This window comes from Pithys albifrons, chromosome 6 (assembly GCF_047495875.1).
Source record: "Pithys albifrons albifrons isolate INPA30051 chromosome 6, PitAlb_v1, whole genome shotgun sequence".
Lineage (NCBI taxonomy): Eukaryota > Metazoa > Chordata > Aves > Passeriformes > Thamnophilidae > Pithys > Pithys albifrons.
The window spans coordinates 54,941,826-54,965,906 of record NC_092463.1 but is presented as its reverse complement, the minus strand read 5'-3'; the positions used below and the strand labels follow the sequence as shown (position 1 = coordinate 54,965,906).

At 38.0% G+C, this 24,081-nt stretch overlaps 2 protein-coding genes across 7 annotated transcripts in view; both read left to right on the top strand.

Annotated features, from left to right (window-relative positions):
• Nucleotides 1–11,703, top strand: part of IRAG1 (inositol 1,4,5-triphosphate receptor associated 1) — a 67,392-nt gene extending 55,689 nt beyond the window's left edge. For 5 of the 6 annotated variants that reach the window (XM_071558974.1, XM_071558976.1, XM_071558972.1 and 2 more), the window contains 7 exons: nucleotides 314–455; nucleotides 1,089–1,138; nucleotides 2,656–2,763; nucleotides 3,835–3,902; nucleotides 5,417–5,536; nucleotides 6,450–6,581; nucleotides 7,910–11,703. In XM_071558974.1, the coding sequence (XP_071415075.1) occupies nucleotides 314–455; nucleotides 1,089–1,138; nucleotides 2,656–2,763; nucleotides 3,835–3,902; nucleotides 5,417–5,536; nucleotides 6,450–6,581; nucleotides 7,910–8,150 (861 nt within the window). In that variant the 3' untranslated portion in view covers nucleotides 8,151–11,703. The remainder of the gene's footprint in view (nucleotides 1–313; nucleotides 456–1,088; nucleotides 1,139–2,655; nucleotides 2,764–3,834; nucleotides 3,903–5,416; nucleotides 5,537–6,449; nucleotides 6,582–7,909) is intronic. The other variant, XM_071558977.1, reaches the window with a different exon arrangement.
• A 2,416-nt stretch (nucleotides 11,704–14,119) lies between these two features.
• LYVE1 (lymphatic vessel endothelial hyaluronan receptor 1) lies at nucleotides 14,120–23,612 on the top strand. The gene is made up of 6 exons (XM_071558971.1): nucleotides 14,120–14,428; nucleotides 18,374–18,533; nucleotides 18,634–18,773; nucleotides 20,817–21,116; nucleotides 21,869–21,947; nucleotides 22,676–23,612. The coding sequence occupies exons 1-6, from the start codon at nucleotides 14,347–14,349 to the stop codon at nucleotides 22,860–22,862; spliced, it is 948 nt and encodes a 315-aa protein (XP_071415072.1). The 5' UTR covers nucleotides 14,120–14,346; the 3' UTR covers nucleotides 22,863–23,612.
• Nucleotides 23,613–24,081: the final 469 nt, after the last annotated feature.

Below are 24,081 nucleotides of genomic sequence, written 5' to 3'. Positions count from 1 at the left end.
AGTAACCAGACTGATGCCAGTGACTAAGACCTCTGAGAGCTTGAAAACAAATATGGTGTGCCACGTAACTGCCAGACAGGCAGACTGCGTAAATACATGACAAAATAAATTATGATATTCTGTGAAATACATATGAAGGCATGTGCATTTGTCTCCTCACTAGCTTAGGAATTTTCAGTTTTGGAGGGACCAATATTTCTTAAAGAACAGCTATTCCAGATTCAGCTCCTGACAGGGAGCAGACACATAGAAGCAAAGGATTTCTTGGAAGCATGTAGAGGTTAACTGGCTATTTCCTTCTTTTCTTCCTTAGGAGAAACGCATGTCAAAGGCAACAGAAATTATGATGCAGTATGTGGAAAATCTGAAAAGAACATATGAAAAGGATCATGCTGAACTAATGGAGTTCAAGAAGCTTGCCAATCAGAATTCTAGCAGAAGCTACAGTGCATCTGGTAAAAAAAAAAAAAATAAGAGTTTGTCTTGACTCTATACAGGGAGATGTTGGTGCTGTTAATGATTAAAAGTGAAGTATCATGAAACCTGTTCATGAAGTTCTGATCTACAGGAGTGGATTTTAAAAAGTTCAAGAAATGAGATAAAATGTTTCATATAAGCCATACTTGATGTTATAGTACAGTAATTTCAAATCACTTTCACTTACTGAATTCTGATGAGATTCAACAAGATTTTCATCAGCCTATTGCACATGCACATGGCCTGCACAATTTTAATGCAACTATCTTTTAGGGGATGGTTGGTGGCAACATTTCATTATTAAAAACTTTGGTTTTTTCAACCTTTCCTTTGCTGAAAACTGAACTATGACTATTTTATTTTGCAAGTATCTGTATATGGAGCAAAATAGTGGGCTTTTGCCTGATCTCAGTAAAGATAGTAATGGTTTAATTTTTGCAATTATTTCAAATTTCTTCTGCAGGTGAAGCTGAGGTCAAAACTGTATGACAGAAAAATATGTGGTCACGACAGACCTTGTATAAATATACTGTCTCTGAGTTTGAAATACAAGCAAAGGCTTTATAGATGCTCACAGTCTAAGGTTGTTTTCTATCTTTTTTTCTATGTAGAAGATGGAGTGCCTCGCACATCTAGATCCATGTCTCTTACTGTTGGAAAGGTATTTCTACAATATAAAAAAATGAACATTTTATGTAGTGAAACTTCTCTGTCTACAAACACTTTTATAGGCTGTGTTCAAAGCACAGTGATGGTAAATTTTCCGTATTGTTCATGTAATTTAGCACATGTGCTTTGTAACTTGGGATACAGGATGAAGTATGATCTTGTGCAATACTGATAATGCTTGGTGTGAAGCTATAAGGGTCCTATTTTTTTCAGAGTAATTGTAATTCAGGTCACGTATCTGTGCTCCAGAGAATGGCGTAGGTCCTGTGCTTGGTTCTAGTTCTTCAGTGAGGAAACTGAACATTGGATCAAAACTTACTCTGTGGCTTGGTATTCCATGACCATAATGTTTGCATTACCTTAAGAATTTCATCATGGTCAGAGCACCTTATTGAGAACAGTTGGGCTAATTTTTCAGTTAACATCCAAGTATCTTTTTTGAATTGACAAAGTATTCAGAGTGAGAGATGGTTTCAAATTGTTTTTGCTTGACCCATTAATAGCTTCAGCATGTCCAGTGTTTCATTTCTGCAAAATTCCAAGTGTTGGAGATCAAGTTTATTACAAAACTTGCTAAAACAACCAGTGATTTGAGAGACATGAGTCCCAGTGTGACCATTGTGAAACTAGGTGGTCAGAGTCATTATACTCAGTGTGCTGTTTATTTTCATATTTTTATTTGTTTGCATTGTAGTTCTTCAGGTTTAGTTTATTCCTGTCATCTCTGAGTGTTGGATAGAATTGGAGCACAGAATATGCTGAGGGCAACACTGGCTTTCAGAACGAGAACCAGATAAGTTGAAACAGAGGCCCCAAGAAAATATTAAATTTAACAAGGACAAGTCAAAGTAATAAAGGTGACCCCAAAACACTAGAATGGACTGCCTAACATGGCTGCAGACCCCCTGGTGTAGCTTTTCAGGAGCACATTAGATAAAACCCTGTCATTAATGACAGATACCGTTGGTTTTGTCTAGAACCAGGATCATGGAGTAGGTGGCTCCTCCTATGTATTTACTAAATCTGTATTTAACTCCTTTCCTGTAAAGTTGTCTAGAACAGAAGTGTTTGGATATGCACTAAAACAAAGCTGTTAGATGCTGAAAGTGTTTAGATGTTTTTACTCAGTTGGAAGCAGAGATTTTACATATATTTTATAGAGTGAAGCATCTGGCTACTTACCAAACAACAGCAAAAACCTGTGATCTGCACTTGAGCTCAAACATACTGTGTACAGCTTGTATGTGTTTGTCACATCATGAGTTTTAATAGGCTTTGGGATATGTAAGGAATGTCACATGATGCTGCCAAACACCTCAAGGGTGGGGGGGAAGGGTCTTTTGTGAAGGAATGTTTCTGTAAGTTATAATTAGTAGATTCAGATGTAATTGATATATCATAGTAAGTATGGTATATCCCTACACCTTTTCCACACCTTTTAACCTGCAGAATTGTTCTTCAGTCTGCCTTGTTGTATGATAGAAAACAAAAAATTGTTGTTCCTCACAGAATATGCCTCGGAGAAGAGTCAGTGTTGCAGTTGTTCCTAAATTTAACTCCTTGAACATTCCTGGTCAGTCACCAACAGCTTCACCTATACCTTCAATGCCATCCCTGGTAAGTAAACCCCACACTTTAAAAGTACTACTTTTTGTCTAAAGCACTTTTACATAGGGCCAAGCCACAGTTACTAAAAAATGGAAGCCCTTTCATTGCTTTAATTTGTTTTGATTCCATCGGAGTAAAGGGGACGGACAGAGGTAATTCCATGTGCCTTCAGAATCTACCTCCATAAATTATCCCCTTGGAAATAGCTGAATGGGACAGGCTGGTAGTTCAGAGGCATTGGACATTAGTGACGCAATTTGCCTTTTGATCTGTAGTAACACACAGGAAAGAAGTGAAAATATTGTCCAATGTAGGAAAGAAATTTTAACTAGAAACCATAGAACATGACTGGACTGCTGCTCCTCATTGCCAAAAATTTCACCAAACAAACACATAGAATTAATGCACAGAAATATACGTGGTACAAATCTAGAGGTTCTGGGAAGATTTGAGATTAGTGGAGTCATCAGCCTCTGTGTTCATTTTTTGCTTATAAAGCTTGAATAAATTAAATGAGACTCTAATCTGAACATAGTAAATCCATAGATATGCTTTAGAGGAAAACTGCAAGGCATACTAACTGTTCAGGATGAGCAATGATGGACATAACCTGAGACTTATGCACTTTCCTGTCAAAAATGTAGGGTCATTTAAATGAGTTTTGCTGAAAAGCTAAATCTAGTTTAGTTTTAAGAAAAGCATCTGTTTCTGCAATTTAGTTATTATGTCCTCAGAGGCACTTGTTTCAGGAACTAAGTGTGTTTGTTTGCCATGGTTTATTATAATTTGGTTTTGTTTAAAATTTCCCTTTGAAAATTCAGCTGTTAATGTTCCCAGAACAAGAGGAGAGATGCAATAAGGTAATTTTACTATGCAGTGATCAATATATATTGGAGAAAATTCTGTGTGCAAGTGCGTTATTTGCTGTGGTTAATGGGAGCAATTTGGAAACTCCATATTAGAGAGAGTTTGGTTATGAGTGTGGGAGGGAAACTTAAGCAGCACAGGGACTTTGTCATTTTATTGAACAGTCATTTGAAATTAATGAATGGGTGTGACATTTATTGCTGTGTTTTACAGTCTGAATCACCCAGTAATGGAAGAAGCAACTTGCCATCCACCCCTGCTCTGCCAGCACTTCTAGAAAAGTGAGTTGTCCAGGTCATCTCGTTACCTATTAAATCCTAATACGAAATGGTAATTATATAATTTCTATGTTTCCTAAGCCAAGGCATAAGGTATTGAAATCACTGACACAATATTAGTTTAGGCTGGTTAATGATCTGGTAACTGTATTTTACTGTGTCACCATCCCATTTTTTTTTCATGTTCAAGGAGGTGACAATCAATACCTTAGAACTAAACCGAGCCTGCTATGATCATTAGAACTCAGCAAATAAAAAATGCATCATATTATGCATTTAAACTGCTGCCTTCAAAGCTTGAGAAAACTAAGAGCAATATATATAGGACACATGACTTTTTTTTATGCATTTCCTGCAAGAAATTAATTCTTCATCTAAAGTTGGCCATGAACAACCCAGGGCATGAATATTCCTTAATTTGACTATCTCAGCAATAGCAGTTTGTGTTCTGCCTTGCCAGAACTCTGCAAGATCTAGACCATCTTTTGAAACTGTACAGAAACTCTGGGACTAAAAACAGCAGCCAAAAAGCCTTATCAATATTTCACACTGGGTCTTCAGAAAATGAATCATGTTATCAAATAACAGAGGTAGAACTTGAAATTCAAGTTTGAGCATAAGAATCTACATGGACCAACCGTCAGAGCAGTGTAAAATTACATAGTCCAGCACAGTTTTGTATGTTTAAGCACTTTAAGTTTATAATCATGATTTATTTAAAACCCAAGTGGAAATAATGTGTACTGTTAATAAGACTTCTTGAGAGAACATCCATTACCCACAGATGGTGTCAATTTTAGTGCCAGAAAAATAAGACCTACAAAATGGGTTAGATGATAGAATTTGAAATGGGTGCCACTGTTGAGCTTATCAAACTTTGATAGGTTGGCTAAGTTATGTCTCAATCACTTAAACTCTTTGACCCAGATCAAATAAATAAGGATAGGAGACCACTGCAGGAAGAGAGGAATATAAAATGGCTTAACTTTAGGCCAACTGCTCAAAGCTTTCATTTAAGAAAAGTTTTAGTTACAAAAGCAATGTACGTGTTTGTATTTTTTTAACCTGTGCATCAGTTCAGCATATAAAGTCAGCAGAGAGGAGTACCTAAAAGGCAAATAAAACCAATGTTTTGTTAAATTAGTGTTTGATATTATTTCTCTAATTTTCTCTTGTATAGCAGGTTACAATTTCTAAGATGATTTTTAGAAAGTTGAGGGAAATGTTTTCAAGAATAGCAAATAAGCCCCATGGATGAGCCATGAAACAAATGCACTTTGTTTTGCCTTTTTCAAAGAAGAAGCAAAATGCAAGTCATATTACTTCAGAAATATTATAGTTACTGTTCTTAAATTACAATATTTTGAAACATATTTTTGACTTTTTTTTTATTTGAAAGACATTTCATTTCCCAGGTGTACATTAATAAAGACAACTCACAACATTGTTGTGTACTGCAAATACAACACATTTCAGTGGCATTATTTTCTATTTATCTGTTTCTTTTGTCTTGGCAGTGGAAAGCCTAATGGAGAACCTGATTGTGAAACCTCTCCTCCTGTGCTGGCACAGAGTGGGTTGGAAGAGATCAGTCCTGAAACTAAAGCCAAGATAGAAGAGGAAGCATATAACAAAGGGTGGGAATATTTTATGTGAATTAAGTCTGTAAATATGTGCTACCAGACCAGGACATATGGTTTTAAAATTTAATTTTAAGTACAAAATGAATGACATAATTGAAACAAGCTCCTAGAAGATGGTCACAATTGGAGCAATGTGGGAAATGTGAGTGAGCTTCACTTGCATTTGCATGGTACCTGTTAATTTTCATTCCTTATTAATAAAAGCCAAACTGTGGGAGAGCAGTTACATCAGGGATTCTGAGTTGGGTGGGTTTTTTTATGTCAATAATGTTCCACTCCATGACAGAGTAATTCAAAAACAATCTTATTAAATGTTTGTTTTGAAAAGGGTGCATGGAAATAAGCAAAGAGTAAGTATCAATGCTTGCAGCAGCTTGTTTGTGTCACAAAGTGCTTTACACAGTCTGTTTTAGGAAAATTAACAACTTTGGGATCTGTTTCTGAATGCCAAGCAAGGAACTTTGTACTATGTGAAGAGTGAGACAAAAATTTAATTCTCTCTTACAGAATCCAGCAAGCCATCTATCTTCAGCATTGATTCATCCTCCAGGAAAGAAGAGATATCTGGAGGGTGTTTAAAATTACCGCAAATTACTAAAGAGATATTTACCAACTCCTTTAAGAGAAATATTTACCAACTCCTTTACAATAGACAAAAGTTCTCTGCTGAGGACTATAACCTCTTATTCTTGTTCAAGATGATAAATTTCATATCAGCCCTTATATAATCCTGTTAAGGCTGTCTATGTGCTGTACTCATGGTCTTCAGCTAATGTTTACTCTTGTCCAAGTGCTCCAACATTTCTCCTTGTGTTTTATTGCATATAACAAAATATAAAGCTATTTTTTCGTTAAATAAGCCTATACAGCATGCTAGACTAAGAAATACATGTTTTGTGTGTTAAAGGTATCAGGAAGGCTTGAAGAAAACCAAAGAACTTCAGGAGCTGAAGGAAGAAGATGAAGAGGCACCCAAAGAAAGCCATGATGAACATGAAGAAAGTGAAAATGAAGATGAGATTAAAAACCTGAAGAGCAGGTGAGACAGGGTGTGATACGTAGATACATGAGGGGCCAATCTTTTATATTTGTGGTGCCCAACCAAGTGTTTTATATTATCACCTTGACATGTTTTCCTCCAATCTATGGAATTGTATTTGAAATAACAGTATTTTCACAGAAATACCTGTTCCAAGACAATGTAGTTACAAAATGCAAAGCTTTTTATTTTGCTATTTCACCAAAAAATATATGTTGGTATCAAAAAGCTTCATCTTAATGGGGTTTGGTTCTGATCTGAGGTAAGAAAGTGTTCCAGAAAAGTTCTTTTGATTCCAGAATGTATCTCTCTATAGATGTTCATTGTCTCAAGAAGGATGTAATTCAGGAATCTGATGCCCAAATTTGTGCTGGATGTCATTCCCAAAGGGTCATTTACAGGGTGAATGCAGTGTAAGACAACTCCTCAGCTCTGCTGGACTTGCTCTGCACTGGACAGGCAGGTGGTGGCTGCCTCTGGAAGCTGAGTGAGTGCAGCAGGACAGCTGCCTGCTGGAGGTCCTGCCGGTCACCAGAGGGACATGTTCACTGCATCCATCTGTACCCAGTGCTCCCTGTCTGCTGGGCACTTCTGGAGCATCTGCTTCATGGCTTACCTGAGGCATTTGGGGCCTAACTGGAAAACGTGCCTGAACTGTTCATCTCTTCTTACAGTGAAATATGGTCTCCCTGGTGGTTCTACCACCCAATTCAGTATTCCTGCCATTCTCTGCATCTGAAAAGCAACAAGTCCTTTGCCTTAGGGAGGAATGGAATGCTGGCCAAAGGAAGTAATATGGCCAATCCCAGAGTAAGACAGGGATCCACACTCGATCCAGAATTCATTTCCATTCCATAAGCACTATACAAGGTTATAAACACCTGTTGATTTGATATTTCAGCCACGCTCAGAGGGCAGCCATCTCACTAGTCATGACATTCTTAGAAAGAAATGTTTAGAACATGTTCTAAAGCTTATTTTAGTATATGTCAAGTTTAGTATAGTCAAGGTATATGAACAGTGCAGAATTTACATCATGTCAAGCTCTGACATTTGCCAGTTGACAAGTGGGAGAAATGGAAGTCAAGTTCACAGTCTTCAGCCATCGTGCAAGTATTACCTGTATCATAAAATAGTTTGAGTTGGAATATCTGAGTGTACAGCTCTTCTTAAAAGGACACTGCAGTCTATTCCTTCTTTGACAAGGTGTTTGCATTGGGAAAAAAAGATAGTGCACCATATATATATGAAACTTCTCAAATTGAAGAGCTTAAGATAATAAATTTGCATATGATTAATATGTAACCATTTTTTTTTTAATTTTACAGCAGACTTGAAGTCATCATTAATTATTTATATATACTGTACCCCAAACTGTGCAAACACTGGAATGTGGTATGGCTGGTAGTGGCTGCAATCATCATTTTTGCTGTGGTGTTGGGAATCTACCATTCCTACAACTCCTGCGATGAAAAGTCGGAGGGACCTGAGGGGAAGGGCAGCTGCTCTGCGGCCCATCAGTACTCCTGGTGGAACTCAGGGTTTCGACAGCAGCAACACACTGAATAATAGAGGAACAACCACCTGTTTTGGTACCTGAGCAAGTTTGCATCTTAGACCACTGTTGTTAAAGGTAGTGCTTAGTCAACCCTATGGCTGTTACACGTGAGCTGTTAAACAAGTGAGCTACTCCACACCACCGGGTTGGGGGATGCACAGGGAACACATCTTGCCAAGATGAGAAACTGATAAATAATCCTGTCTGTCCTCTTGTTGTGATTGACTGATACAAATAAAGTAGTATGGAATCATGATAGGGGTGGGGCAGCAATCAGCAACCAGCAAGACATTGGAAAGAATTATTTGTACAGGGCATTGACATCTTGAAGAAAGTCATAAAACTGCATTTGCAGTTAGTGCTTCACTTTGTATTTTCTGAGTTTATTGTTGACTTTTGAAGTACTAATTGCATTTAAGTCTTTTGGGTATTAAGAGTCTAATTAATTTCCTTATTCATGATTATTGGGTAGAAATAGAAGTTCTTCTATGGAAGAATGTAATTATATTATTAGACCAAATTCCTTGCTGATAAAGTAATTTTATAAGAGGAATTATCTGTATGATTATTTAAATGGAATGTTAAGTACATGCATAAATGCGTTTAATGATATCTTTAAGAATGGGACCACCACTTTTTTTTAAAATAGGATACTCAACAGGACCTAAAACGGGGTCTGTATCAGGTGACACAGTTGATATTGCCAAATACATCTGAGAACTTCCAGTGTGTCAAAGGGTCATGCTTTGCAAACATTTCTGTATGACACTCAGAGTCAGTACTGGTTACAGCAAAAAGTAGTTGCTATCTGGAAGGTTAGATGTGCTGCCCAAGCCCAAAATAAAGCAGTCCTGGATGTGGGAACCCATCCTTTATTAAAAAAGAAAACAAAAACTCTTCCAACCTCTGTGTACAGGTGATCACACTAAGCAGACTCTGCCCTACTACTCATACTGGAATAGATCTTCTTTGAGATCTGCACCAGGCACACAGTTCTGCAACAGCCAGAGCCCAGACAGAGCCTACATGAATCAGGGCATGGACCCAGTGAGGACTTCAGACAGCTCACTGTGTGTCTTCACAAGTTCATTTTCAGAATCTGATGCCAAGTACATAAATTCTCTGACACACTTCCAAAGCTGAACCACCAGGTCATGATGGATTCACCTTTTGCAGCTCAGCCTATTTGGGAGTTGTGAGTTCTTACATAAGAATGTGAAAACCTGATATTCTTAGATAAGCAATTTCAAAATGCTTTTTTTTCAAGGCCATTACCTGTAAAAAACCCACCACCTAAGGCTGAGACCAAAATGTACATCACTGAGGGTGCACCCCGTGTACCTGCTGAACATCACTTGTGATTGAGGGGGAGCTTTGTTTGTCTTTCCATAGCTATAGCCACAATATCCAAATAAGTGTGACATGATTGCACGCGTATCTTGTGTTCTACTGGCATTTCCTGACTGTGTAACAGGTCTGTTCACCAACTGAAGGATAAGTGTGTTCTGAAGTACTGTAATTTCAGTTCAGATGCAGTTAATGTCCTATTTTCTTTTGGTGTAAACACTGAACCTCAAGCTAACTATCAAAGAAAACAGGTTTCTAACTCAGTCAGAAATTTAATTCACATACCTGGCACTAGTAACAAATATACTGCTGGTGATTTTTTGTTTATTACATCTTTAGCCACATGTTTCTTAGGAGACATTTATAGAAGAGAGAAAGAAAACAAAAATCTAAGAATACCATTTTACAAAAGCAGACCACTACTACTTTTGTTGGGGGTGGGAGAGGTGGAGGGGGTCTATAAGCAGTTGGGAGGTTGTTTTTTTTTATTTTAAAATATATCTTATTGAGGAATAGTATGCTTAAGGAAGTTCAAAAAGGATAATGGGAAAGTGTCATTTGGTCTAAAATTGTAATTGGTAAAGAATAAGACAGAAGAAGGTTTCTTGCAAATTCCTTGGACTCTAGTTGAGCTAGAATATCTGACTCTGAACAACTACTTTAATATTTTGTGTACTTTCAGTATTTGAAGAAACTTGTCAGTTGTTCTTTGAACACTTATTAAAAGCAGCTTCTTTGACTTAATATTCTTTACAAAAAACATTGCAGGCTTAGTAAGGCATTAAAAATTGAAGGTAAATAGTTCTGGATATTTAGAATTCTCTATGCCAAAACTTATAGCACATATTTGATTATGTGACTGTGGAAGTGGTGGGCTGCACTGAAGAAAAATAATTATCAGTGCCTACAATTTAATTAATTCACTTTTATTTACACCTGCACTGATGTGGGCCCAACAACTTATTTTAAGTACACCTAGAAAGTTATTGATATCAACAGGACTCTCCAACTGCTTATCTTAAGCATGTGTGAAAGCCTTTTTGGTCAGGGGGTGAACAAGGTCTCCATCCTTGCTTGGGATTCAGCACACTGGCTTTTGGTGGGATTAGTGCACAAGGGCCAGTTCCCACAAGTGATGGTGCTGATTTGAACTGAACTACTTGCATGTCTAAGGCAAGTATAATTTAGTCACCAAGTATTTAGTTGTTGTGGGGAATCTACTGAAAGAGGCAAGAGATTTTAATGAGGGTGCAAAAATGAAGATTAAGTTTATATAAAAGAATTATTTTTATAACTACTTTAAGCAAACTGTCCACTAAAAGTAACAAACCACGACTAACACCACAGTAAATAGTTTTGCTTATATTTTTCAGTTAGTTAATGAAAACACCATTTTAATAAGAATCTAGATTAAGCTCAAAAACTATTCTGAATGTAATTTTATCTGTTGGATATTAGTTTGCTTTATCTGGAAAAAAACCCCAACCTCTTCTGTGTTCAAAGATCACGTCAGATAACAAGAAATAAAGCTATTATTTATGCTATTAACACTGAACTACTTTTCTTGATGTGCAATATTTATTTTTCTGCTTTAACAAGACACATTTACTGTTTTTCTGCACAGCACAAATGTTTCTAGTAAAAGGAATTTCCAGAGGGCACTATTTTTGTGTATTTAAATTTGTAATATTGTAAGATTTTGCACAAGTGTGCTGGTATTGTACTGTATAGTATCACATACTTGAGTTTCAAAATAAAATATGGTTTCAAAGTCCTCAATGTGGTGACCTTAAAGATCTGGGTTTGCCTGTGCTCTCTCTGCATGTTGATGGCTGTGCTCAGGAAATACCTCCTGCCTTGTCTACACTGCAGGGTGTTACATGTACCAAGGATCTTGTTCTTAGTTTTCCAGTTCTTCAGGAAAAGCAGATAGAAGCAGCAGCAAACTTCTGTGTCAGCAGAGAAGGTGTTTGTAAGCAGGGTCACCCCTGGCATACCATGGAAAAGTGATGAGAGTGGATGGAATATCCTGAGGAGAGTTTAACTCCTGCTTCAGAGGGAGGCTGTGTGTCCCTGAGGAGCCCAAACATGGAAAACCACACTGGAAATCTGTAAGCAAGGGATTCTGAGTGGAAGGTTAGGATTCTTTGTTTTATGTCCTTGTAGACTTGGGAGATCTGGGAAGCTTGGGCTTTGTGGAGAGCTGAACTGCCAGGCCTGTGGGTAGAGACAATGCTCAGCCTCTGAATCTCCCATGGTCTGTGACAGGGAGAAAAACTCTGGGACAGCGACAACCTGGAAAGGAATTACTGTTACCATGGAAAGACTCTGATGTTGTATTTTCTGTGTAAACTTGTTTCCTTTCCTGCTGTTCAGGTTTCAGGGTTCCTCTAGAAATGATTGTAGAGAACAGTTAATTCTGTTCTCCCAGATGAAAAGTTTTCTGTTTAGCAACCCTCAACAACATTTTCAAACATCCTGGCATAAGAGGCCAGGAATTTTTCTTACAAGTTACTGTAAGTATTTAGGTCAAACACTAATTAATCATCCAGTGTGAGTCTGCTTTTTTTTCTGCCACACTAATTATGATGAAGACACACAAAAAGGTTAAAGACCTTTTGTACTGTTACAATTCAGACAAGTGATCTTCCACACAGTTTTGGAACAGCTGAAATACAAAAAGGAAGAACCTGACCAAAAAAAAAGTTATTTCCGTCTCACTTCATCATTCTAAAATTCTTTTCTCCCTCTCCTAATCTGTGTTTTGCTCTCACAGGACCAGGTGAAGCAGCTTATATTTTTGTTTGGTTTTGCAAGGGTGTTTATCTCATTTTTATAGCTGAAAATCCTACTAAACATCAGGAGCAGGGACTGCGTTTGGCTAAAGAAGCTTTGCCACGGTGAGGAGAGTAGGCACAAAGTGTAAAACTGGGCAGGACAATTAACATGCAATTTTAAAATGGCAGAAACCCAGCTCTTGATTAGTTTTCATGGTAGGAAATAGTTTGCAGTTCAAGTTAAGTGTGGAGATGGTAAGATTTTGTTTAATGTTCTCAGTGTTTTACAGCAACAGTCTACTTTTCTCCTCCCACATTGTAAATGCAAGTGAATCCACTTACAAACTGCTTCAGTTGAGTTAATTCTGAATACAGTATCTCACCTTGACATCACTTTGTAGAGGCAGGTAAGTACAGAACAATAGAGGGAATAGAAACTGGAGTAAGAAATTTGTGTGAAGATCTCAAGGAGCTTTACCAACTTTCAGTTCCAAGCCATAGTCCAAACACAACTTAATTTTCATTTCCTTTATTGCTAATGGAGACATCATTTCACTAACCCACAGCATTCTGCTTAGGACCTGTAGATGCCTATCTGTGTTACAGAATATCATATAACAACCTTGTTATGTGCTGCTTTAGGAGATTGGGTGTGTGCCCAGTTAAAAGTTAATCCTGCCTTAATGTATCAAGAGAGAATTTTCTACACCACAAACCGCAGTTTAAAGAGGTAGCTACTGTAACATTTGTGTTTACAGGACATCTGAACCTTTGCGGAACCACAAACTGAACATGATGTAACAAAATCATCCTGTTGCAAAAAAAAAAAAAAGGAAAAAAGGCTCACTCCATTCTGAACTCTGTAGGCAGGTAAAGCAATTTACTAACTGTTTTGGAGACAAAGAGTGAGCCAGCAGGGGTTCTTAGCTGAAAGAAAAGTGGGAGCAGAGGGGGATGAGTCTTTAAATACATAAAATAGTTGCAGGACATAAGGGAATAAACCATCTTCCATGTCCATTGCCAGCAGGAAAAGAAGGGATAGGTTGACACTGGGGTGTGGCTAAGTCAGTTTAGAGCAGGGAATACCTTTGAACAGTAAGGGACAGTGAGGCACTGAAATAGAGCTTTTGAGGATACATTAGCAACCTGTCACTGGAAGTCTGAGAACAGGTTAGACAAACATCTGTCAGGACTAACAGAGATACAGCTGACAGGACTCACAGCAAAGGAACTGGCTCATCTCTGGAACTCCATTACTGCTCTGTGTTTGTTGGAGTCTCTGAAAGAAAAAATCATTTCTTTGCTAAGACTTCCTGAAGGTTTTTGAAGTTACAGCTGTAAGGATCATCTGTGTTTTGAATCCATCAGTGGGAATCACTGGTGTTGGAACTTCACAAAAGGCAGCAGTGATGGGACTGGCTCCCACCTCTGTACCTACAGTCTCACGGGGAATCCCATTTACAGTAGTGCATCTCCAAATCAGTTCAAAACTAGGTCTCAATTACCTCTGTGTTATGGGAACTATTTGTGCATTGGAACTCTAAGGAAAACTACAGTAAAAGTACTCCATCAAGACATATAAGATAGTGGGGAGTGGATGCTCTTCCAATGCCAATTAAAAAAGAAAAGTCCATCATGGCATGCTGTGATACAATAGAGGATTTGATTTATTTACCAGATGAATAGATAACATGAATAAAGAGCTGATAATCAGTAAAAAAGGAAAAAATAGCAAAAGAAAACTTCTTTCAAAGTGTTTACTGACTTAGCAGTCAACAGTCTTATCTCCCTTCCTCAGCCCTGTTTTCTGAATCAGCAGTAGTTAAATTTTCCAGCAATCCCTACATGAAAGGGAGTGTAAAGGGTGACAGGGGATTTCCGGTGAGTGACCTCGCCTTTGAGTGGGACAGTCAATGCATTTGCTCTGACATTCTCTCTATGAAGCAGTGCAGTGACAGCTGAACTTGCTTTCCAGAAGTCATCTCAACAGAGGTCTGACAGTATCCAGTATCTTAATTTTCTTAGCACAGGAGGCAAACTACCTTGAATTCTTTCATTTCCTGAATTTTCCAAGTTGGTGACAATGGCAACTTATTTTGGAGTTACCTCAGCAGTGGTTTTCATCTGGGTTATGACATTCGTGGCTCAAAACCACTTCGTAACAGGTATGTAAAGTTCCACCTTTTAAAGTCTTGGAAAAGGCAGATAGATTTGCCAATGAAAATGGGGGAAAGGTGCATGTGGAAATGTGTTTCTGGCATAGGAAATCACAGGGGTTTGAGCCTGCCATGGAATGAAAACTAGCACATTGGGATGGATTTGTTAGCATAATTTAATTGCTGTCTAAATGCTGAGGCATTTTTGTCTAAATTCTACAGAACTGCTTGTTTTAAAGGTTTGGTATTATATTTAAAATTAAGTTCAGATCTATTGAAATGTAATTTTATTTTGTACTATTTAAAATACCAGAGAAACAGTTTTGCACAATCCTCAGGGAGCAAAACATGCATGAAATTCCATCATCAACTTGACACAATCTTTTCTAACTGCAGTAGCCGCTGGGAAATCTGCAGACACTCAAAGTACCTCTCAAGTCTCCAGACGCTTCACTGTAATCTGCAAGGAGCAAAGGCTTGTTCCACTTACGTAAGAGAACATAGAGTTATTGCAGACAATTGATTGTCTCACCTACTGAAAGACTCCTGAAGGAAACTTGGACTAAGTGAATTAGGTGCTCAAATCAAATCCTACTGAAATTCCACAGGATTGCAGTACCTAACAACAGTAGTCTCCTCCAGCAAAACAAACCCCTGTGTAATTTTCACTGGGCTAATGCAGAGCTTGAGTCTTGTTCTTTGCAGCTGTTTGGATGCCCCTCAGCTCCTCTCCTTGGGGGAGTACCTGCTCACTGGTCCAAGAGCCCCAGTTAAGCTCAGGACTGATCTCCAGCTGTGTTTTCCAGCTGTGTTGTAGCATGTCATGTCCCTCCTGCAGTGACTTGCTGACTGGGCTTCACAGGTGGACTCTGGATTTAGGCTGTAGGTAGCCTTGTCTCCAGGATGGACTTCAGGCATGTGTTATAGGTAGCCCCATCTTCTGCAGTTCCCAAGTGGACTTCTGGATGTCTGACTCATTGCCTTGCTCTCTCTGGGGCTGCCAGTGAAACCTGCCTCTGCCACCACTGTGGTCCTGTGCAGCTGCTGTGGGACTGTGCCCTGGTCAGTGAGGGCACTGCCCTGCCTGGGCTGCCCTCTGCTCCTGACTCCTCTTTCCTTGTGGAACAGCCTTATTCCTGCTGCCCTCTGTCATCAGCAGCCAAAGGAAACTCTTTCCAATAAATCAGAGTGAAGGCCAGGCACAGAGCAAAGAGAAAAACAACAGCTTCCCAAAAAAGGCAAGAAGGGAGCTAACACGCAACAAAGTCAATGCTCATAGCTTACAAAAGTTGAACAATTTTCTTCCTGTCCTATGACAACTTTGTCTTGCTGTGAGATTCTTTTGTCTAGATCTTCCCACCTACCTCAGTAAACCAGATTTTTCACCAAAGACCCAAATACTGAGCAGAATGTCTCAGTGGATTAACTAAACACATCAAAGCTCAAAGTACAGCCATGTGCAGTTTGTGGACCAAAAAGGATAATGTGCTTCTAAAGGGTTAGTCTGTCTCTTGTACAAACTTGGTCATCTTTAGAACAGCGTTCAGAGGTGAAGAAGTGATGGAAAGACTTGAAGAAGCTACTGTTCTCTTACTGGGCTTCTTCCTCACACTGGGAAACCATCTGGAATTTAGACTGAATCTGATAGCTTTTACAAAACATATCTTTTACTTTACCATTTTGTTTTAAAAGACTTAGCAAATTTAAAGCTACAACTTTGGTCCATTTCCTAGAGTCACCTTTATTATCACGACTTAATTTTCTGGTACCGAATCTTTACATTATACTATGTATTCATCATGCAATTCATGTGTACAAATATTTGCCCTGTAATGGAATTACTAAAGACTGTAGCAGTTTACAAGTGCCTAGACAATCTTCTGAGATTTTATTACATTCCTTTCAGTCAGCTGCTCAGATTTATTTGAAATATGTGAAGTTGGTCATTGAGAAACTTTCAACATCACATTTTTTGAAAGTTGTGTTGGCTCAAATACAAAGATAGGAAAATAATTGATTAAGTGAGCAATAAAAGAGCATAAAAATAAATAAGAGAAGGAATTAGGCATAAGCTCGAGGAGGAGGAGAGGAGTCTTGAAAACAGAAAGAGGAATTGTGGAATGTGCCTCAGCAGCTAAGGACTTGTTTAGGGAACCAGAGGTGATTCTCAAGAGACTTGTCTTTAGCAAATGGCAATCAGGAAGACAACCCTGGGACACATAGAATAGAGTCAAATAGAACAGAATAGAATTATTTCATTTGGGAGGGACCTGCAATGATCATTTATTCCAACTGCCTGACCAAATCAGGGCTGCCCAAGATAAAACACTTTGCTAAGGGCCACTGCCAGGCTTGGATCACCTGCGTGTCTCAGAAACCTGCTCCAGTGTCTGCCCTGACACAGAAGCACTTGTCCCAAGACAAGGCCTGGACAGTGACATGCGTGAAGACACACTGGCTGAAAGGAATGTGACAGTGTGAATCACCCCTCACTCTGGGGCTACTTGGACAGACTGTAGCCTTTGATAGCTGCATGCACACCGTCACTGAGCAACAGGGCTCCTCTGCATCCCTGTGCAGCGTTTGGGCTTGCCTTGTGTTCAGGCCAGGGCTGTGGGAACTGCTCCAGTGTTCAGGGTCTTTGCATCTCTGCCGAGATAAATGCCCTGACACAATGATTACTGTACCAAACACTGGAGTCCAATTAAACTAAGGACAGCAGAGGTGAAACTTTTTCCCAGAAGCCAATTCCAACCCCACCACATGCAGTGGGAGCAGGAGCTAAAAGCCTGTCTTTCTTTGAGTCACCTTTTATCCCCTTCTCATCATGAGAGTGGTTTGGCTGCTGGTTCTATCTTTTCATTCATAAAACTTAATTAACTTGTATTGCTAAGAAGTCATGTGGTGGATCTGCAGGCATCACTTCAGCCTGCCCTGGGAGTTTGTGGATTGCCAGTGCTATGAAACATAGATTTTATGAAGTATTCATTATTGTACATACCTGGTGAGCATAGTCTGGCAAGATGCTGAGTGAGGAAGTAACACCTATGGCTGTTGGTTATCTGATACGTTGACAATGAAACACTGAAATGTTTAATTTAACAGGGTACTTACTGTATGTAACCCCAAAACAAAAAATCTTTTTTATCCCAGTATATGCTTCCAGTGAAATATGGAGGCAAAACAGTAATATTCTTTCTCCTTGTTTGTGTCACATCCTGAATTTTGTCCTCTGTCCTTAAGAGAGGCTAAGAAAGAAGAGCAGGTGTGACCTAAGCCATGCACTTGCTGGTGCAGGTGTCACAAAGAGTGTGCCCGCTGTGGCTACCTAAAAAGCTGGAGGAACTGCCTGGAAAAGTGTCATAAATCCACCCCATCTCCTCTTTTCCTGCCAAGTTCAGTAAACTGAACACTTGACAGTGGCTAGGGGGTGGAAGCATCAAGCCAAGCTAGGAAAAAAAAAAAGAAAAATAGTTTAGGAGGAATAAGGAACATCAGGAATGATAAAATTTTTGTATTTTCTTGTTGGTATATTAATTCCATGAAAGATTATGTCTAATACCTTTGATATTATATAATAGATAGATAGATAGATAGATAGATAGATAGATAGATAGATAGATAGATAGATAGATATCTCTTATATAAGGGGTGTAATGGCAGAATCAGTGCCTCAATGCAACTGCTTATTTTAATTTTTTTTAAAGGAAATAAGCCTGTATATGCATTTAGTCTAACAACAGCCAAACCTCTTGAAATTCTAGACTATTGTGTTAGAACAATATGTTCTGTTTTTAAAGTATGTCATTCATGCTAGAAATTAGTTCTCTGCTATCCTCAAGCTAGAAACTTTAAAAAACATTCCATTGAGTTGAACATGATCTTAAACTCTTCATGAGGAATAAATGTTAATATTTAAATACTAACCTTGAATATTTTATGGCTTACTTGCAGGTTCCATCCATTCACCTTGCAGGATCACAGGTGTAGGACTTTATCCTGAGAAGAAAGTGAATTTCTCAGAAGCAATTAATACATGTAACCAAATGAATCTACAACTGGCAAGTAAAGACCAAGTTGAAAATGCTTTGAAACACGGCTTTGAAACGTGCAGGTATGTCAGTCAGGGCTCATTGCCATTAGTGACCACCTCTGCACACCTCTGAGGCTGGTGATAAATCTGATACTAAAAGCACTGATGCTTTGTGTTGTAGCTTTGGATGGGTGAAAGATGGATTGGTTGTTATTCCTCGGATAACATCCAACAACAAATGTGGTCAGGGCAAGACTGGACTGGTGCCATGGAAGGCTGGCCACCTTCAAACATTCCATGTTTACTGCTTCAATTCCTCAGGTATGTAAGCATGACAACTGCATCCTTTGTGTTTTGCTTTGGCTTATATTAGGTTTTTAATACATGCATGAAAAAATAATAATGAGTGAGTTCTTATTATTTGTTTACCCTTTCCCCTGTCCTTAAATGTTATCAAGCTGTATTTAGCTCAGAAGCTTCCAAGAAATACAAAAGGTCAGTTCAGTTAACCCAAGTTAATAATTTGGTGCTGCCATGAAAGCTCTTGAAGAAGAGTTGCTTTTACCATTCTGTAATGTTGATGCAACGCTCTGAATAGGTTTTGATTATTTAGGCATGTCAGTTTGAGAGACAGCAAATCAAATCAAATCTTTAACCAGTGTCTATGTGTGCTCTGCCTGTCCTGGCAAAAAAACCAAGGGTGTGGTACTTCAGGAAAACCTGAATGTCTCTTGGTAAAGGAAAACTAAACCAAAATAAATTATAAGCCAGAACAGCCAAGAGACCATAAATGCAATCCATCATCAGTAAAATAGAGCAGTTTTCTTTGATGTGCACCATCCTATATGTGAAAAGGATGTTGATAAGTTAATTCCTTATCCTGCTGATAAGGAGGCACTACATTAAAGACTGAATTACCACCTAACCTATAAAGTTAAAAATTATATGATTGGGCTAACTTAGTTTTTGTCTACAGTTCAGAGCTTTTATTGATGAGTGCATAGATGAATTAGTGCTATTGCAACATGTTCTAAAAGAAGCTGCTCCTATTGATACTGTTATTTCTCCTGTTCCTATGCACCATGGTGTTTCAGGGCATGAAATATATGTTATTCTGCATCAGGAATGTTGGGTCAATTTCGTAATGTTAGAGAGGCAGCAAGTAATTCCAAATTACTTGCTTTGTTTAGCTTTATCTAAATTCATACATACATACATATACATGTATAGATGTATATGTATACATATGTATACATACATAAGTATATGTATATATATATGTATATGCACTGTTACAGTATGTGAAGAAAAATAAGCTTTCCAAATGGTTAGATGACTATTTAATGTATATTTAACATTGGGATGATTCTGCTTTTTTTTACCTTAATTTCCAAATTGTTGCCTGTTATAGGTGATTTTTACCCAAAATATTTTTCAGAAGCTCATTCTGTCAATTTTATTGTGCCACAAAAAGTGCCAGAAGCTCTTGCAAACCATAATGGAAAAAGTATAAATCCCTTGCCAGTTAGCTTTTATTCTGTGAGTGTAACTGCGTCATCCGGGTCCCCGTGGGGATTCATCTGGAGAACAGTGCACATGTCGTTTCCCTGTTATTTGTGCTGTAATTTGCTTGTTGCTGTAATGAAATTTTTATAGCTTTACAGAATACAGAACTTCACTAGCAAAGAAGAATTTTCACATTTTCACATAACACCAATTTGGAATTCAGCTTTTCAACATTTCACTTGCATCCACATTTTTATATAGACATTCACTTCATTTAAATTATTTAATTTCTGAAAATTATTTATTTTAGTTCAAACCCGAAGTTTGTTTCTTCCCAGCCCCCCCCCATCCCACTGAAATCATACCTCTTTATTATCTCACACTGGTGTCTAATTTATGGGCTACTTTTGTTTCCAGGATATCAAATTAGCTTTCCAAGCATCATTACATGAATACATTTTGAACATACAAGTAATAAATATCATGGAAATATTCTTGAATATACTCTGCAGTAGTTAAGTCTCCTGCTCTGCGGGAGTTTATACTGTTGGATTTTACATGCAATATTATCCTAAGCACTTACCAGGAGGAATCTTGTCATAGGTGCACAATCAAAAAATGAGTGCCACACTTGCTCCAAAGTGTTTAACTTTGTGAGTAATGAATGATAAAAGCTGCATAACCTGGGCTGTAACTACATGTTTGAAGCACCCACGACTGACTTGGGTAAGGCTTTTGTGAGCGAATCATCATTTCCAGAAGAGAATGACTGAGGAACAATTTCAATAAAGGTGTGTGCAGTAAGCACTAAAGTAACATCCAACACAGCTTTCCATGTATTTCCTTTCCTTGCTGCAGATGTCCAGATTAATTCATGTAAACCTGACCCAACCACAACCCCATTTCCTCCATCAAGTGCACCAACAGACTTAACTGCACAATCATCCTCGGATTTGACTGAGAGTGCCCCGGCAGTGCCCACTGGGACTGAGCCAGAGCAATTCCTGAAGAATAGACGATTCCGTGTCGTGTGTGTGACTGAGACAGTGTTGCCCACAGAGGAGACCACCACACCACTGCCAGAGGAGTCCCCCACGGCAGCCTCTCCCAACCACAGTTCCCAATCCGCCTTTAAGAACGACCCTGTTATCTTTGGAGGTAAAGGCCCTCCCTATGTGGTAGTTACTGAATCAGAAGAGCAAGTTGTGTCGAAGTTAGTAGTCAAACTGTTTACTGCTGGTTTTGTTTGCTACTCCAGCATCCATTTGGAGGAACCTGGAGGCAGAAGCAAAGCTTATAACGCAGAGGATTTTAAAATAACTTTTAAGCAGAAGTAAGATGTGGTTTTATACTCTCTGATAGTATTTTAATATGAAATGGTGGAGGTTCATTCTGGTGACTGTTATTTGGGGTAAATACATCTCAAAAAAAGTCTTGGGCAAATACACCACATGCTCAGAGTAGTGGAAAAGTTATCAGGCTCTTAAAAACAAAAGAAGCCAAGACAGTGTTAAGGAGGATTGTTGTTCCCTAAATATGGTGTTCTCAAGATAGCAGGTGTGAGTAAGTAACACTAATCACAGATATGGAGAAATAGACTAAATATGAGGAAAAGCATTCTAAACCTGTAAGGATAGTTAGTCACAAGGATGTGTTCTTTAGGCAGGTTGTAAAACCCCTCCAACAAATACCTGTCAGGGATTGTCTAAATACCTGTTTTAGTCTCTCGATCAAATTAGGAGGAGTACCCAACCCTCTGAGATTCCTAATACCTCTATTCTTGAGTTGATGTGCATGTACCCTCACACTAGGCTGGTTTTAGAGGAATCTGGATTTATGCTCATGAGCCTTTAGAGAGCCAACAATAAGCATAAATAAAATTCTATGTTTTTTATCACTTTTATCTCTAGGTATTCCCACCACACTTCTTGTACTGGCAATCATCTTCTTCGTTATTTCAGTTGTTCTAGCAGTCTGTTATATCAAAAAGTAAGTAATTGGGGGGATTTTTCCATCTTTTAACTGAGTTAACCCCTAGAGTACAACCAGTGAATATTTAAAATATATAGCAAAAGAGCAGAGAAGTAATGATGATGACATAACAGTGTAGCACAAAGAATAAAATCTTAAACCCTTGTTATGCACATAATTTTGTTGTTGCTGTTGCCATTCCCTGCTTTAGAAAAGGAACCAAAAACAAATATTACCTATTTCTGACTGGTCAGCCATTCCCAGTGGAAAACATTTCCAAGCATGTCAAAACAGCAACACTGAAGTGAGCATCTTTTTGTTTACAAGCTGTTTATGCAGGTTTATCCCTCTTTTTTTTTCTATATCAGACTCAAGGTGAAAGATTTTATAATTGGACTGTGATTGTGCTGTAAAAAATTGTTGAGCCCATTTGTCATGTGTAAAGATCTTCAACACAGGGCACCATCAATCCTATCAAAAAGTGTGCATTTCTCACATCCCAGTCCAGACAGCTTTGTGTGCCACAAATCCTGAATACACATTGTCTGTTTTTTAAAAAAGCACCAAAATATTTCTTTAGAAAGCACACTGCTTGAAAAGCACAAAGATCAAGTGTGCCTGTGCACAGGCTGTGAGACTTTCACATGAGTAAGTTCATTCTGGCTATTTTTCCCTTTATTTCTTGAGTGATACTACCAAACTATGTCAATGTTTCTGCCTTACTATCCCTTTTTTTCTATTTAAAGGTACAAGAAAACCTTCCCATTTTTAAGCAAGAATGAGCAAAAAGAAATGGTTGGAACTGCTCCTCTCAAAGAGGCAAAGTCAAATGACAAAACACCTGAGAAGGAAACAACAAATAATGGAAATAAGGCAGAAGAGTCTAAAACTAAGCCTGAGGCCACAGTAAAATGTCTAGAAGCAGAAGTTTAAAGCAAAGAATGTACACACCTTAATGGAAATACAAAATTAAGCACACAGAACTTTGCAATGCTTTTAAACTTGAGTGATTGTGAATACTCATGAGTATTTTCTCTATCTTAACATATGAAACCTTGTTTTAGCATCTTTGTCTACAAATATTCTTGCAGGAGAACATGGTATCTTATTTACTTGAAATAAATAAAGAAACCCCATATTACAGCTCATTTTTCATCTTTAATATAGGAGTAATTAGGAATATGCTATTAACGACATGCACTGTGATAACTGTTTGCAAGGAATTCAGATCAATATATAATGAAAAGGTTTTATATTCAGCTGAAGGATGTCTGCTAACTTAATGTCTTACATAAAATGATGATATTGTAGTTATTCCTCATGTAGATTAGCTTATTTCCATTAAGCAGTTGCACACTGTATTTCTAAAAATCTGTTTACAAAGAGAAGGAACAGTTCTGTTTACAAGCGAGTGAGAACCTGAAGGATTAACCCACTGTCATTCAAATACCCAAGGAAGGGTACAAAGATGCTGATGTTTATATATACAGCAATGAGTCACTTTCTTAAATACCTTCAATGTAACATAATTTACTGTTTTATTTATTAAAACCAGTATCATTCTTCTGCATCAGGTGTTTGACAGGGGTGGAAAAAAAGCCTTGATCTGCATCTCAACACTTATATTTGAGATCTTTTCTGTATATTTAAGTGTGGCTTTCACATTAAAGGCCTCGAGCAGTATGGGATGTTTACAGTACTTCATAAAAAATAAAGCATGATGTTTGTCTGGACAATTTATTCTCATGAAAACTGTTTCATAAAAAGAACTCATATAACCTTCATGTTACAGAAGTAATTAGTTATAAATGAATAACAATAGCAATTTATCAAACATTCTCCTGAATAAACAATTTTGATAACTTATTTTTTTTATGTGAACAATGTTATTAGGGCAAAAGAAGTTTCTTTTTATGTCAGGCAGCTTGAAAAACACAATCTTACATGAAATACCAATAGAACTGCTTGCTATATTGTTTTCAACAGTGTAGGATACTGGGTTATGAACTTTGACATTTTTCATTCACGTAAATTGAAAAACTGCCCAGTGGTTATATGTTCCACCAGACAGTGAGTTATAGTGAATTGCTGCACTAGAATTTCCTTGTGTTGCTTTTTTTTCCTTTTTTTTTTTTTTGTGACCACTCAGAAA